At 28.1% G+C, this 16,698-nt stretch overlaps 1 protein-coding gene across 1 annotated transcript in view; it reads right to left on the reverse strand.

Annotated features, from left to right (window-relative positions):
• Positions 1-9,795: 9,795 nt before the first annotated feature.
• The window catches only part of PGAP5 (Per1-like protein PGAP5), a 64,741-nt gene continuing 57,838 nt past the window's right edge, over positions 9,796-16,698 (reverse strand). Inside the window, exon 9 of the mRNA XM_075358633.1 lies at positions 9,796-11,308. Within this exon, the coding sequence (XP_075214748.1) occupies positions 11,147-11,308 (162 nt within the window). The 3' untranslated portion in view covers positions 9,796-11,146. The remainder of the gene's footprint in view (positions 11,309-16,698) is intronic.

Consider the following 16,698-nt stretch of genomic DNA (forward strand, 5'->3'; position numbering starts at 1 on the left):
CTTTTATTTGGATTTGAATAAGTATGTTACCAATGTAAAATGATCCAGATTCAATTACAGTTCTGTTATTACGAATCTTAGGGATAAAACTAGACAAGAGGCGTTGTTGAACTGTAATTGGGGTTGTAGTCTGTTAGTACAGAGTGTTCATTAAGTCGCTGTGCAGTAAGCTTCAGAATTATGCGGTGCATTCTGTTCTTTCGGAATTAGGTTGGTTACCTTGTGGGTTTATTGGGGGTTGCTCAGTAATAAACCAAGAAGTCAGTTGTTGATTTGTAACAGAACATGCTTAGTTTTGTTTCGTTTATTGAATCAATAGTTGCGAGAAACGTAATGGTTCTTCTTTCAGTAGAGGAACCCATTTTTCTTGTTGAACATGTATTTTGTGATGGTGAAACATATACAGATTTAGTGAAGCATAAGTTTTCTGTGAAGTTTCCAAATAATCCTGTTCTTCTCTGCATTACTGAAAAATATCAGGCAACAAGCTCTGTTGAGGATGCTGATCAAGAGGAGGACCATCTAAACTAAACAAACAGAAGCTGCTTGATATTGTAGATGCTAAGGCGGAAAGTCCATCAAATTTAATGTGTAGGTAGCACTCCCCAGATTACTTTCTGTAGGAGGCAGTGAAACAAATAGTATAACAGTATAGACTGACAAACTAAAAACCATAATAATGGCATATGTATGAGAAATTTCAGTACATTAGTTGGTTGTTTGAAAACAAATTGAAACATGTGCAATATTTTTCCATATATATATATGAATTACATTTTTATAATTTCAGTGCACAGCAACTTTCTGAATGTACTGTTTGGTAAATAACATAGTAAATATATTGTTTATATATCTTGGGGGAAAAGATAAGTTTGGTATCAGATGTGACATAACAGATTAAATGAATACATTTCTAGCATATGTTTAAAGAATTTATGTCTACATCAAACCCTGATAAAATCGTATAAAGAAATTATTATACATATAGATGGTAGCTTTCAATGAATTCTTTATAATGTTAAAATTGAGAAATTGTAAACAACCCGAAATCTTTTGACTTCTGAATTAATGACCTCCATCTTTACAACCTGACAGTTATGTAATACCTGGAGAAACATCGTGGAAACTGAAGGGTGTGAAGTAAAGTAAAATGTCAATTGTCAAAGCCATATACAATGAAGCAGTTCCTAAAAAATCAATGAAGTTGAACAATGAGTCCAATTCAATGTACGCTGTTTGCTAATGTATTTTTTATTGGCTAAAAATCATAACAGTTGATCACAAATATATATATATAAAAGAAACTTCTACGTACATCATAAAAATATCAGTTAGCAAGAACAAGGAAAATGAACTAGTAAAAATCAAGGCAGAATGGTGACATTGCATTGCAAAAAAATAGTTTAGCTGCCATCATCTGTCTTACAATGTAATTTGGACCCCTGAAACTGGTTTATCCTTAAAAAATGAAAGAATAATATCTCTTACAGAAAACTTTAATTCTCTTCCACTCTTTTTTTATCAAGATTGTGGATTTATCAAGATTTACTTTATCAGGTTCAATTTACAACACTGATTAAGAGAGTTTTAGCTGAGTCCATGGCAAAACCTATTGAAAAATTACATATTAATAAAATTGAATGAAATTAGGTGGCAGAATAATATAATTTTCTAGAAAAATTAAAAATTTTTTTTTTCAAATAATACAACTGACTTACTATGAAAATGCAATAAAAGCTGCAAATTAAATAGTTTTAAAATGTCAGTTCAGTAAGGAGAAAATTGTTAAATAATACACAAAATAGAAATGTTGGAACAAAAGATTAAAAAACTTAAATAAAAATGTAAATTGCAGTAATGTTAAATTACAAACTAAAAAAAAAATTATAAATGAACACAATTTTCAAAAAAAAAATGATTTTATAAATATAGATTCAAATAAGAGATTCATTTTAAAAATGAGATTCAAATAAATATACTAGAGAATATAAGAAATTAAATCACAAACATTCTTTTTTACTTAATAAAATGTATAAAAATATAATTGAATTTTACAAATTTTCTTCACTAACATATGAAAATACATTTATCAGGTAATATTTTTACAGCAACATCATTTTAATATTAATATAAATACAAGAGATACTTTTATTAAAATTATTCAAACACTATTTCTTACTTAAATTATATACTACAATATGTTATGTTGTACAGGTACATCAAGTTCAAACATAGAGAAAAAATAAATTACTGTAATGCAATTTATTATTAAAACATCATATACACATATAAAACTTAAAATTGTTAATTGACAGAGAGAAAAACTTAAAAAAAATTAAATATAAAAATTGAACATGTTTAACTAGGGTAAAAATCAATTAAAATAAGGTGATTAAAATGACAAAATGCATTATAGCATATAGCTAAGCATTTTTTACCTTATAATCTGATGTTTATAATCAGATCAGGTGGCTGTTAATGTTGACTCAATTACTTTTTGAACTCAAGTAAATGTGCTCAAAAAAGTCTTTAATTTCACTAAATATAACCTAATATAATAACAACCTAATATAATAGTAACTAAATGTTATTTCTTTTTATGTAATACTTACCGCATTATTGAGCTTCAATAATTTTACCCAATTTTTCAATTTATGAACTAAAGTATACACAGTTAATAACTTTAAGCAATTTACTTATTCACTGGACTGCTTGGCAATAAATAATATTGAATTTTTTAAAAAAAATAAGCCCAATTTAGCATGTCACCAATACAAAAACAAAATAAATTATTACACTTTTACTGCAATCAAAGAATAAATTTATAAGAAAATAAAAATAAAATGAACGCTTGCACTCACAAAAAATAAAACAATCTTACAAACACTGGAAAATAATTAAATAATATTAACATAAATCTTATAATTAATTAAAAATTCCAATCAAAGAAGATGGATTCTATCAACCAATGTTTAAAAAAAATATTTAAGCTATTCATACTATGTAAAAGAATATACTTGTAGTAACAAAACATTAAAGCTTTACTTTAGTATTAATTTAAATTTCTTAATTATTTAATGATTCTTGAAATATCTATCATTATAATATAATTATTTATGGTTTATAATTACAAAACTGGATTAATTTACTATGTTTAACAGTTTTCCACATATATAAACCCTGCACTATTTTCTATGAATTCTAATCTGTTTTTTTATCCAGGAAAATAAAAAAAATAAAAATAGAACAACAAAGACGCTTGAAAACAAGACAATGATATATGTGACAGTTCAAAACAAAAAAAAGGTATTTGGCAGGATCTTTACTATCACAGATGTAATTACTAAAATAGTAAACAGAGGTAAAAGCAACAAACATAATTTGGGTAAAATTATTATAAAAAATAATTAAATAAGATTTAAAAATCAATATAAAAGAGTTAAAGGGAATGAGGATAAAACATAAGAAAAACCAAAAAATAAAGTGATTCTCTTTTTAAAAGGAAAAGAAAGAAATTAAAACAGTAAAATTATATTAACAAAAAAATAAATAAATAAAAATCAAATTTTCAAAATATATATAAAAATAATTGTAAAAATCTAAGGCATAATGTAATGTATTTTTATGTAACTGAAAGTAATCCAAAAGGAATTACTAATTAAGCAATAAATAATTTGTAAAGGGCTCCCATCCCAGCTGAACTTAAGACTGCTAAATTTACTAACAGAAAAAAGCTGAGGGGTATTATCATTAACAAATACCTGGTCATGGGTACCTGCTAGAAGAATTGGGAGAGAGGTATAATTGACAAAGAAGTGTGGAGAGTTAGATGAGAGTGAAAGCCATTTTTAACGCAATGATATTACTGGCTAAAATAGATCACACAATACAACATAAAAAACTTAATTAATTTTTTAAAAAAGCTGAATAAGAGTGCCATAAAAATCGCATAAAACAAATGCTCTAAAGAGCATTTCAAGCATTCAGAGAAATGGAAAACATATTATGGCATTATTAAAGGTAAACCGCACATGAAGCGAAAACGGGTGTAAAACAATCACTCAGAAAAATAAACTATTAAATAGTCGTAATAAACAAATACCCAAGAATAAACTGCAAGTAAACGTCTAATAGTTCCCATGTCCTTAGCATAGGCAGCGAGAGTTTAGTTGAAATCACTAGGGAGGAAGGAAAAGGTGAGTAATAAGAAACAGATACTATCCAGAGAAACTAAGAAATAAGAAAAAATACCAAAGAGTGTTCCCTCATTCTGCACTTATGGACAGCAGGCTGCCACATTCTACAACCTCTTGAAAGATCAGGACATCTCTACCCGGATGGAAGTAGCACATTACTGATCAATAATTTCTGGACTGCCGAGCTTGATTTGTATAAAAATGTTTTGCTTTTCCTCTAGGTATCAAAGTTACTTGAGAATAGGTTCATTATCCTAAACAAAAACTTTTGTCTATCCCCATTATCGAATGGCAATTGAATGTATCCAAATGAACTACAAACCATTCAGCCATACTCCCATGAAGGGTAGCCATTATAATGCATGTCTCAAATCAGCAGCAGTCAGTTATAAGTATCAATATCAGAGGTTCATTTTCCTAAACAAAAACTTTTGTCTATCCCCATTATCGAATGGCAATTGAATGTATCCAAATGAACTACAAACCATTCAGCCATACTCCCATGAAGGGTAGCCATTATAATGCATGTCTCAAATCAGCAGCAGTCAGTTATAAGTATCAATATCAGATACACTAAGAGCGCTCAAACAAAACAAGAAAACAGTACAGTAATCTGTAAGTTAAACTTATACAAAATTATATGATAATTATAAAAATAAATAATGTAGTCTATTCTAACTTAAAATTTACATATTTTAATTAAATTTTAAGTGAATGTGACATACGAATGACAAATTTTCCACATTCAGTTCATCAACATATTTTTTGAAAACAGTCTTTTTTTTTTTTGGGAAGTTCGGTACAAATATTTACATGAAAGGTGCAAAACCTTGGGACTACTTAAAATACACTTACTAATAAACTGAAGGGTAACCATATCTTCTTAATGGAAATATTTATGTATTTTTTTATTTTATTCAACTGCTTTGACCATTAAAAACTGCTTTACGTAACCATTAAAAAATACACTTTCACTAAATGAAGCAATGATAGATTTCAGAATAAATTAATTTATTAATTAGATGAGCATTATAAAAAAATAAATAGATAAAAAGAAAAATAATTTTCAAATAATAACTCTTTAAGGAAAACATACTGTAAATTTTGAAAATTTAAACAATAAAAAAAATTACGTCAAACTTTTAAAAAATAAGATAAATAAAATATAAAATAACCTACATTCTTACAACTTTGTGATTCTACATTTTGAATTTAACAGAATCTAGCATACTGGAAAAAAATGTATGTAAGGCTAACAGTGGATGCAACATTTAATAAACTGTTCCTGTGCAAAGATAGTATAACAATGAGTGAAGTTGACTTTAAGGAAGGTAACTGTGCAGACTGTTAGCATTTATTAGCAGCTAATAACTCATAAGTAAATGTCAAGAAAAAAAATGTTTCAGATCGACTTAAATACAAGAGGGATCTGATGAATATCACAGTAGCTTTCTCTTAAATAAAGAAAGTGTAGATATCATCACAACTGCATCTACTAGTTTTACTGCTATCTTTCTTACAAAATATCAGCACACTCTGATAAAATGTGATTTTTTTATAGTTACTACTAATAAAATTACAGAAAAATAAACAAAATATAATGCGGTTGTTAATCAATGTCTTGTTTGATCATCACAGTACACATACTATGAATCCCATTGTAAAAGACTACTATCATATATGTCGAAAGTCATTTCAATGACTGTTCTGTATGATTAATGAGAGATTAATGATAAATGGATACTCAAATTTTTTTCAAAAATTGCAAACTTGATCCTCTACTAAAAAACAGACACCAAATAATAATGAGAGCAGTCATTTTCTTAATTTAAATTCTAATATATTTCCTATACCATTAAAAATTATTTATTTCATTTTTCATTTAATGTAATACTTATATAAAATTTGAATAGGTAATATTTCTGACAGGTATTGTGTGAAATACATTCTTTAATCCAAGTTGAAAATCATAGACTTTGCTGGATTCAAAAACAAAAGTGAAGCAGTAGCAAAGTACACAGTTAGTTAAAATGCAAATTTTTATTGACTGACAAAAAGCAAAAAAAAAGCTGTTATGCACAAGTTATTCATCTATATACACAGTAATGGGTAAGAAAATAAACAATTTTTTTTTTTAATTTTTCTCAGAAAAATTAAAAAAAAGTTAATGAACAAATAACTTTTTTAATAGACAAAAACATATACAATAATTACAATAGTCATGTGTTAACAATTCACATATAAATTTAAAATACATAAAATTCAGAATACAATTCTAATAATAATACATTTTAATACTAATGATAATTATAAATTCATAAAAATGGAAGTAAAAATTAGTTTTAATTCACAATTAACAAAAATTAAAAAAAAAAAAAAAACAATAAAAAATACATAATTCAGAATATAATTTTAAACACCTAGCACAAAAGGTATTTTACGTTATCTGTGAAAGGAGCAAATAACAAGCAGTGAGAGAAGAACAAACCTGGGCAAAAACAAAGCCAAAAGTACAAAGAAACGAACTTGCGTCAAGAAAATCAGACCACCACCTTTATCATCCCACTGAAACACTTCTCTCCTGCAAAGAAATTCATCTTGTGTACAAAGCATTTGGAAATTTTGAGACATCTACTCGGGTGCAATAGAATTATCTGTCGGATAAAAAAAGATGTTGACTGTTCGTAAAGAATATGCAGGTACTCTTAATCCAATTTCAAAATTTATAGTACTGCAAACATGTAGAAAGTCATAAAATAATAAAATATCAACTCCCCTTCTTAAATTTAAAGGCTCTAGCCTTAATTCTTGAAATATATTGTCGACATTTCCAAGAAAAAGGAACTTCCAGAAATAAAGTTTCTCTGAACATTCTCAATTATATTATCATCACTGGCTTACATGTCCCAACTGCTTGATATATTTACTAAAATGGGTAGGCACATCCCATCAACTACTAAAAATATGTATGACATCCATAAATTAAAATTTATTTTGTCAAGACAGCAATTCGCTGCCATGACTAGGTCGCTGAATGCCAGCAAGTACCTGTCCACCATATTAAAGCTGGTGATCAGCCAGTTAATCACTAGGTTAGCTTCCCACAGCAGTGTGGTAGGAGTCTTTCCTTTAAGTAAATTACTGAAGTCGGTTGAACAAGTAACCACATCAAGGAACTCCCACACGGTTCGGCAATGCGGGGCCCTTTACACCACATAAGTGTTTTTAGTGTTTTGTGCTTAAATTTTCTGTAAATTTTTGTTTTTAAATAAAATGTAAGGGCCCTGTACACCCTTATATATGATGATCCTGATGGTGACCTCTTTTAAAGAATGTGACAATGGCTAATGACCTTAGAAGTTGATGCCCCAAAAAAAAAAGAAGAATAATACTGTTAACAATTATAAGTAAATATATCATAAAATTACTCAAGGAATTCTACAATAGATTAGTACACAATTTGTTTCAGATCAATGCGTAAAGTTAACAGATAAACAGCTGATTACTATCAGACTATTATTATTATTATTATGCCTTAATGTATATATCACACCTCGATTTCTTATTGTATTCTGGGTACTATTGTCAGTATTTTAAGGTAAATTTTTAATTCATTAATCAAACACCATATTTTTGACAATGAACAAAAATGTACCTATATATTGCAGTAATTTATTTTTTTAAATCAGAAATTCAACTGATTCCTGAAAATTCAATATATTAATTTGTAAAATAAAATCAAAATACACACATTAAATTTAATTAAACACTGATTTCTAAATATGTTTTTATGTAAGTTTAAATCTATATAATAAAAATGTTAATATTACATAATTGAATTTTATAATTGTTACAAAATGAAATGATCACTCAAGTATTACATACTACTTTTTTTTTCTTTTTTTATTATTTTGGCTAAACAGCAATGGAATGTTCTGTCTGTAATTTCTTCAAGAACTTTTAACATAAAATTACATAAAGTAGTCATAATATTTCAAAAATATTACTACATTTATTTATTCATAGCCAATGTAAAAATATAACCAAGGGAAATCTGTATAAATAAAAACATAATTTATATAATAGCAAAAAACAACACTTAAAACTACCTCTAAAATGTGTGAACATCTTAATGTAGCAGATCACAACCAAAAGAGAAATATAAGAAATTTGCACAAGATATTTATTTATTTGACAAACAAAAGTTTAAAAATTATAATTTAACTCAATTAAATGGATGTGCAAAAAAAGGAATAAACTTAATTAAAAATTAAGTAAAAATCAGGAATTATTAGATGAAAACCAGCTATATTCAAAAAGAAAAGTAATAAACTGTGAGTCATCTATTAGAAAAATTAAATAATCTATACACACCAAGTTTACTTCAAATTAAGTTCATTTATGGTTTACTTGCACGATGGATGTAGTAAACTGGGTAATTAATCCAACACTATTATAGATTAAAACACTGATAACATCTATAAACCTTTATTCTAGGATAAGTATGAGTAGCATTTGCTCCTACCATTATTAGCCAAACCCAACTGAACAAATTTCTAGAATATTCACAACACAAATCTGAGCAAACAATTTTAACAAAGCTAATGTTTCTATGTGAGTAATCTTCATTTTATACAAGATAGGCTCAAAATGTCCTCAGAATTGCCTTACACAGTTTAAAATAGCAATTGTAATAGTGTATTTCATTGTATATATATACATTGCAGTAAAAAATGTCAGCAATTGAACTGGACACAAATATCAAATTTTGGATTTTGCTTAAAAAGTCACCATCAGAAATATTAATGATGTTTGACCAAACATAACATCAATTTGAGAACAAATATGACTGCAGAAAATCTTCCCAGTGAGTTTAACATGCAATGTTATCATGGAGAAAGCAATGCCCCCCCATAACTCAGTGATCAGAATCAATAATTTGATGATTATTTTCTAAAAGATGAAGACAGTATGTAGAAGATAATGTCAGTTATGAAATTCTTAAATTTACCTGAAATCAATGATATTTTTAGAAATCCAAATTTGTTTTCACAAAGAGAAATAACTTTTATCATAAAGTTTATTTTAACTATGAATCTTATTTATACATATATATTTTAAGATATAAGTTTTTTGTTATCAACAATTTTTGTAAATAAATACTTTAACGGTTTTATAGGCTTTTTAAAATTAGTTAAGTTTTTTTTTGTGTCAATGTATTTAAAAAAAAAGATTTTGTTCTACATTTATCCACTGAATAAAATACTTATTACATGGGGGTTAAATGATGTCTGGTCCTATGTTTCTGTTTCGGTAATTGTTCAGTTAATTATGAAAATTACTTACACTAATTCAGAATATTTAAAATACTATTATCTGAAAAAATAATTTTTTTATTTATAATTATATATTTCACACTTTAACTGTATATTTTCTTGAAATCATTTACTTTTAGGTAGAAGTAAATTTTTTAGTCATAATTACCATTTATAATATTTGTTTGAAATCTCTCCAACATCCTCAAGTATTATGTAATAATTGAATGATCAATAATGGTGAAAAAACAATAAAATATTAGTTTACAAGATGGCATGATAAAATTACACTTAAACAGCTGATTTGTCTTACAGTTAAATTTCGATAACACAATACACAAAATTGTAAAATAACAATAACTGAAAAAATTAAAATTTATTTCTCTTATCTGCCAAATCCTTTCATTCAACTAATTCCATTAATTTATTCAACTAACTGACACCTGGGTACCTGAATCTAAGCAAATAAACTTAAATATTTCAAATTTGGTTATGACCTCACGGGAGTTAAAATCTATTAACAAATTTTATAACTACAATAACTTATCCCTGTATATGTTAATTCATTAGCAAATTCATAATGTCTACATTTTGACAGTCATGATAACTCTTGTTGAAGTATCCATCTGCTAAGTTGGTAAATTATATTGGAGGGGGTGTATCAGGTCATTGCTCTTTCTCATTTTCATATAGTTCATTGGAATTAAAATGTCAGTTTATCAGATTAATGATGCACAGACTATGTTATTTATTAAATTGTACTAAGACAACTCAATGTCTGTGGGATGTAATAATGTAAGGACCACGATGCCCGAGAAAGGCATTAAAAAAATCATACAAAATTACTTGTAAGTTTAATGGTTTCACCTAAGAAAAACCAGTCCAAAAAGAATAAAATGTTTGTTCTATACATTAACAAGAGAAAAAGAAAATTGTAAAAAGTAAGACATTTTTGTAACCAGTTGATTCTCAACCCACAGTTTCCTCTAAGAAGTACAAACATAAATGGCTTAATCTAATAATTTTTTTTAACAAAAAAGTGAAACAAGAACTTCTTTTTTGTCTTTTAAAATAGTTTCAAATTCAAATGCTAGCAAAGAGTGCAACATACAAAAATTGCTGAGAATTTAAATGTATCCTAAGAACCATGCATGAGCATAAATATGCTACACAACCAGGATTTACAGGATGCATAATATAGTAGTCACCCTTCTCAATTTCCTATCAGAAACTGCTTTGTACCATAAGCTAAACTTTCTCAAAAAATTATTGTTATTATATAAAATCAAATATTTATACAATATATTCGCAAATACATGGAAATAAATCCAATCTCATTAAGTTTCAAATTTTGTGGATGAACAGCCAAAGTAGTCATAGAGGAATTCATAAGTACTGCAGTGGTTAGAGAAAAAATAGTTTCAGTTACTGATACTATTACAATGCAAAAATGTAACTATTTATCTATATTTTATAATATCAATTTCTTCAGTAATTTTTTTGTTCCCAAATACTTATTTTTATATATGAGCTCTATCTAAAAATTTGATTTTCATTACATTTCTAATTTTTTAAACAAAAAAGAAGAAATAAAACCCAATTTTATAAGACAGCATATCAGTATAAAACTTTTACTTAATGAGTTTTGAAGAAGCGTGTACGACGACAATAACGTGGATAATCTAATAATACATAAAACAATGTGGCACCACAACCAATTATATAAATAAGGATGACTGTAGATTCACGAGGCATATAGCATTTAGAGATGGAATAATTGTTTGGAGAAAACACAGCCTAAACAAAAATTACAAAAAAAGACATATATAAGTCAATGAATTCATTATAATTATAATACAAAATTGAATTACAATTGATTGTAATAAATCAAAACTAATATGACTAAATTCATACAAATAAATATTTCATTTTAAAACAATTCACGCAAATAAACTATTTTTTAGACAATACAGCAAATTTATACATAAAACACACAATTTATAGTAAAATCTGCTGTCAAAATACTTGCACGAATATCATTGATAGTTAATATATTAATGGATTAAGATTTTTTTTACTATGACAGAGTAAGTGGTTTGCTTACCACTTAATTGTCCACTTAGTTGTAAATTGAAAAAAGGGGTGGGGGTGTTTTGGCCAAAATAAAATTTCAAATCTTTACTGGGCACTTTAGCAAAGATTTGTTTCTTAAAGAAGTTGATTTTCTTTTTTTAATCACAAACTACCAAAAGTTTTTATTTAATATTCTCAATTGATTCATATTTTAAATTGTGTTTAAAATATGAAAATCTTAATTTTCTGATAGCCCTTTCACCCCTTCTCTTTAGTATTTCTTGAAAAAAGAAATAGCCAAAAATTTTCACCTCTGCAGAAAACCACAACTTTGTTTATTTAGAATTATAGCTGTATCTTTATATTTATAACTGTATTAGGTTTTATTTACATAGCTGTATGTTTATATATTTTAACAGTTTTAAAAAGTTCTTTCCTTGAATTTATTATCACCACAGGACTATTTTTATACTAATTAATTTTACACTAATGCTTCCCCTTGAATAGTATGGGACCCCCAAGTGTGAAAAAACATTTTTCTCAATTTCAAATTTTTAATGCTAAAAATGTATTTTGTTAACAATAAAGTCGCTAAAGTAACTTCCCTGATAGAGAAGCTAACGAACTTTAAAAAAAAAAAAAAACTTTTTTAAATTTAGACTAATTTATTTAAAATCAACTTTAATGAATATTTTAATTATTAAAAACAACTCATGATGCATGAGCCAACAAATTTTTAAAACTTCAAAAACATTTTTTTTAATTGTTATGAAAATATACTAATATTAAAAATTCTGTTTTTATTTTACATTGTTGGGCCTTTTGGCTTCAAAAATTATGATTAAAAGGTTTAAATACAATCAAAATGATTTTAAATTAAATTCATTCCCAATTTTTTTTTTAAATTAAATATGACATCTACAGTTTTCCAAATTAAATAACAATATAAAAAAAAACCTATCCAAAAATAAACAAAATGAAATGAAGAACGATATGAGAAAAAGAAGATAATAATCCGATTGGGTGAAATCCTACAATTCCACAATTAACAACTAATTAAAAAAAGAAAGGCACTGGAAGCCACCATACATACTCTGAGATGTTTGATAAGTTGTGGTATATTTTAATGCCTAACATGGTATCTTTTTTTTTTATAACCACTATATTACGTTAAATAAAGATTTATATACTATTCATACTACAGCGTGGTACACAAAATGATCCAACATCTGTTTTGGCAATAATTGTTTAGGTTAATAATTACAATGGGAAACAAAAAATATTTTGTCTCGGGAAGAAAAAATATGTGATTCTGCTAGTATTTTTTCTCCTGAATTCAAATACGATATCGGTTTTTCCCCATCCTGCAAGGTTTCCGAGACAGGCATTTATAATTTCAAATATTTTAATACTTTCTGCATTCTTAACTACACAATATTCAAACATTTGACTCACCTAGAAAATAAGAATGATGATTTTCTCTTTTCGCCTGTGGAGTATCCCTTTTCATAATCTAACAATAATTGAGGCCTTAACACCTCTTTTCCATAACTGAAATCTCCTGATGAAAGTGTTTCCCGTGCTCATCACTCACTGTGCCAAGATTTTCCGAGAAGAAATCTAGGTGCGAGTACGGGAAGTGTACTTTTAAGGACATATTACAACCCAAATTTTTATAAGACGTTATACGATCGTTGACAATATCACGGTAATTTTCCGGCTTTTGATTTCTCAAAAAACTGTGAGTAACATTTTTGATTGCTTGCCAAGCTGCTTTCTCCAGTGAATTCAATAGTTCCTCAAACTTTTCATTATGCATTAGTGGTTGTATTTGTGGAACCACAAATATTCCTTCATTAATTTTTGCATCGCTAATTATAAGAAACTTCTGTTTTAAGTACATGAAACCAGGAGTATTGTCCATGGCCTTGAATGAAGAATTTAATGAAATTCTTCATTAATTCTAGTCTGATATGTAATGGAGGTGTAGATAAATATTTTTAGGATTACACAACAGGTCATGTTTCATATTTTTCTGTTCAGGAATGAGTGAATTTGCGTTTAGGGCATTCTTTTCGAATGAAATGGTTTTTTCTGTCCTTACTGTCCCATTTACACAAAAAACAACAGTACTTTGTGTAACCAAGCTGCAGACCAAGAATTAGTGCAATTACCTTCAAATCACCACAAATATTCCATTCATACACTGCATATTGAAAGCTTTTGCAATATAGATTTATAAACAGTTTTCGTATGTTTCTTTCATACTATAGTGTCTCCATAAAAGAAGAAATGTTTACAAAACACTAAGCCATTTTCTTCAGAAAAATAGTCTTTAAATTCAGTATGAGGATTACAATAAGTACATATCTTTGTATTCTTTTGAAGAAGATTCTATCCTTTTAGCCAGGAAGCAAGTATTGTTTTGTTGAAAAGTGCTATCACCAGAATTTGTTTCTTTTTCTTCCTTACTTCTATTACTTCCATCAGAATCTGAGCTCTCTTCATCTAATGTCATATGTTCTAGAGGCTTTGGTATAGGTAATTCTTCACAGTGTGGAACTGGTCTCATTGCAGATTGCAAGTTAGGGTATAACACTGTAAGTTTTGATTTTGATGTATTCCCTTTAATGTTTATTAAGTAGAAATAACAGTCAGAAAAATTATCTTTGGGTTCTCTCCAAAATCATAGGGATAGCAAATGACATTGGCACATGGTATGTGCCAATTTTCCATGCAGTGAGAAGCCTAGAACACGATAAACAACAGATATATGGGGCCCAGGTCCTTGTTTGGTCCCCGACTTTACACCAAAAATAAAGTTCAAAACACTTTTTTACTAATGGAATAAGGTTTACCCTTGGGACTTGAGCGTCACTTCACCACATACATAACAAAAATTGTTAGGATGATTTTAAAAAAAACTCTAGGCATTTTGTAACTAAAAATAAATTAAAAGAAATAAAGTTGTAAATACGTAATACACAATAATTCAGACACACAAAGCACTCACAATGATGTGATTACTGGTTTTCTACTGCCATCATTTTGATGAAAGTGTGCTACACTAGATCACGTTTGTACAAGTTTATACAAGTTTGAACCTGCACAACAGTAGCAACAGAAACCTTTGAGTTAGCTCATTTGGTTCCATCATATTTACAATGCTGTAGGAGCTTTTACTTGACAATGGGCAAATGGGCAAAAAACAGTTTTAAAATATTTAAAAAAACTGTGGGTGGTTGAGAAATTCCGAATACATATTGGTAGACCTATTGGTACTCATGAGACAAAAATCATGTTAACCAGGGTTATTAATGTGTTTTATGTTGGCAGAAGTGACAGCAGTTCATGAATGCACTGTTTGTGTATCATTCCAAGATGGCTGATAAAGGAAGAATGACTGTTGAAGAGCATGTAGACTGTGCTGTTTTTAAATGAAACAAAAAGTGTAGTGCTTACACAAAAAAGGTTTCATTTCCCTTTTTCAACTGTGTGGTTGCCCTCATTTAAAACAATGCATAGACTTTAAGAAAAATTTAATAGTGATGGTTCAATATTTGAGAGTAAGTGCAAATGGCCTGCCAATGTTCATTCTCCACAGAATGTCAAAGCTGTCAGAAAAGCATTGCTGAGGAGCCTGGACAAATCAACAAGAAAAGCAGCAGCACAACTTGGGATTTCTAGGCGATCTGTGCATTGAATTTTAAAAACTGATTTGCATTTTTATCCATAAGAAAGAATATTTTTGCCTAAATTAATGGTTGAAAAACATACATCAAAGAATGGCATTTGCTGGACGGGCTGTGTACCAAAACATATTGTTGAACAATGTTTGGTTTTCAAATGAGGCACATTTTCACCTAGACAGGGTTGTTAATAACAAAATGTGCCTTTTTGGGCTTCCAAAAATCCACACGTGCTTCATGTAAAGGTGTATCACGCTCCATTAGGTTATGAGCCACTACCTCAAGTCATTGAGTAGTAGGGTCATTCTTTTTTGGACAGTGAACAGAGAACGTTATCCTCAACTTCTTGCAAAAGGGTTTCGATTAGAAAACGAGTAGTCATGCAGGATGGGGACAGAATGCACACAGCTCATGTTGTTTTAGACTTTCTGCATGAAACTTTTAATGCAACTGTCACTTCAAATTGATTTCCTAATTGTTTTGTGCATGGACAGAACTGATCTCTGAACAGTCCTGATTTGAATCCATGTGATTATTTTCTTTGGGAATTTCTAAGGGAAAGATTTTTCTTAAACATCCTTGTACAGTGATGCAACTGTGAGAGCTGATCATTGAGGCTTGGAATGAGATAACCGAAGATATATGTCATCAAGTTATTAACAATATAGGAGGAGTTCATGTTGAAAAAGTTGCTCGACGTGTGGTGGTCATATTGAACATGTGATAAGCAGAACATAATTTCCAGGTATATAGTAAACATGTTGTATTTCACTTTTCTATATTGTGATTCAAATAAATATTTTTTTAACAAAACCAAGGGTTGGATCATTTCCTGTGCCATCCTGTACATTTTTGATTACTGTTTATACTATGTACAAGATTTTATACTGTTTTATATTTAAGAAAAATATAATTCTACACTATTTTTTTTATCAAGTATTTTTTTTAACTTTTTCTAGGTACTTCACCTGAAAAATTATAAAGTTCTCATTGCTAAAGATTTATGATAAACACGCTAAAAATTACCTTACCTACAGAATTAAATTAAATGCTTTTATTTAGATAAAAGAAAAAAATTTCTTTTATTCCATATCTAAACCTTAATTACATAAAGAAGTTATAACTTTTGCTATACTAATAGCAAAAGTTTGCCAATCATTTTATATAAATTAAATGAATGCTTTTACTTATACAAAGCAGAAAATTTCTGGGTACTCCGAACCTAAAGCTTTATTTACACAATGAAAAAGTTGAAACCTATTCTGATATTAGTTATCACTTATTGATTTCATTATGAATCAATTGATATGGTTATTTAAACAAAAAGGAAAACTTCAGTTTACGAAAAATTTAATACAAATTTAAACAGAAGATGGGGCATGCTCAATATGGTAATCATGCTTCTTCATAACAATACTCAACCAC

This window comes from Lycorma delicatula, chromosome 2 (genome assembly GCF_047948215.1).
Source record: "Lycorma delicatula isolate Av1 chromosome 2, ASM4794821v1, whole genome shotgun sequence".
NCBI classification, from domain to species: domain Eukaryota; kingdom Metazoa; phylum Arthropoda; class Insecta; order Hemiptera; family Fulgoridae; genus Lycorma; species Lycorma delicatula.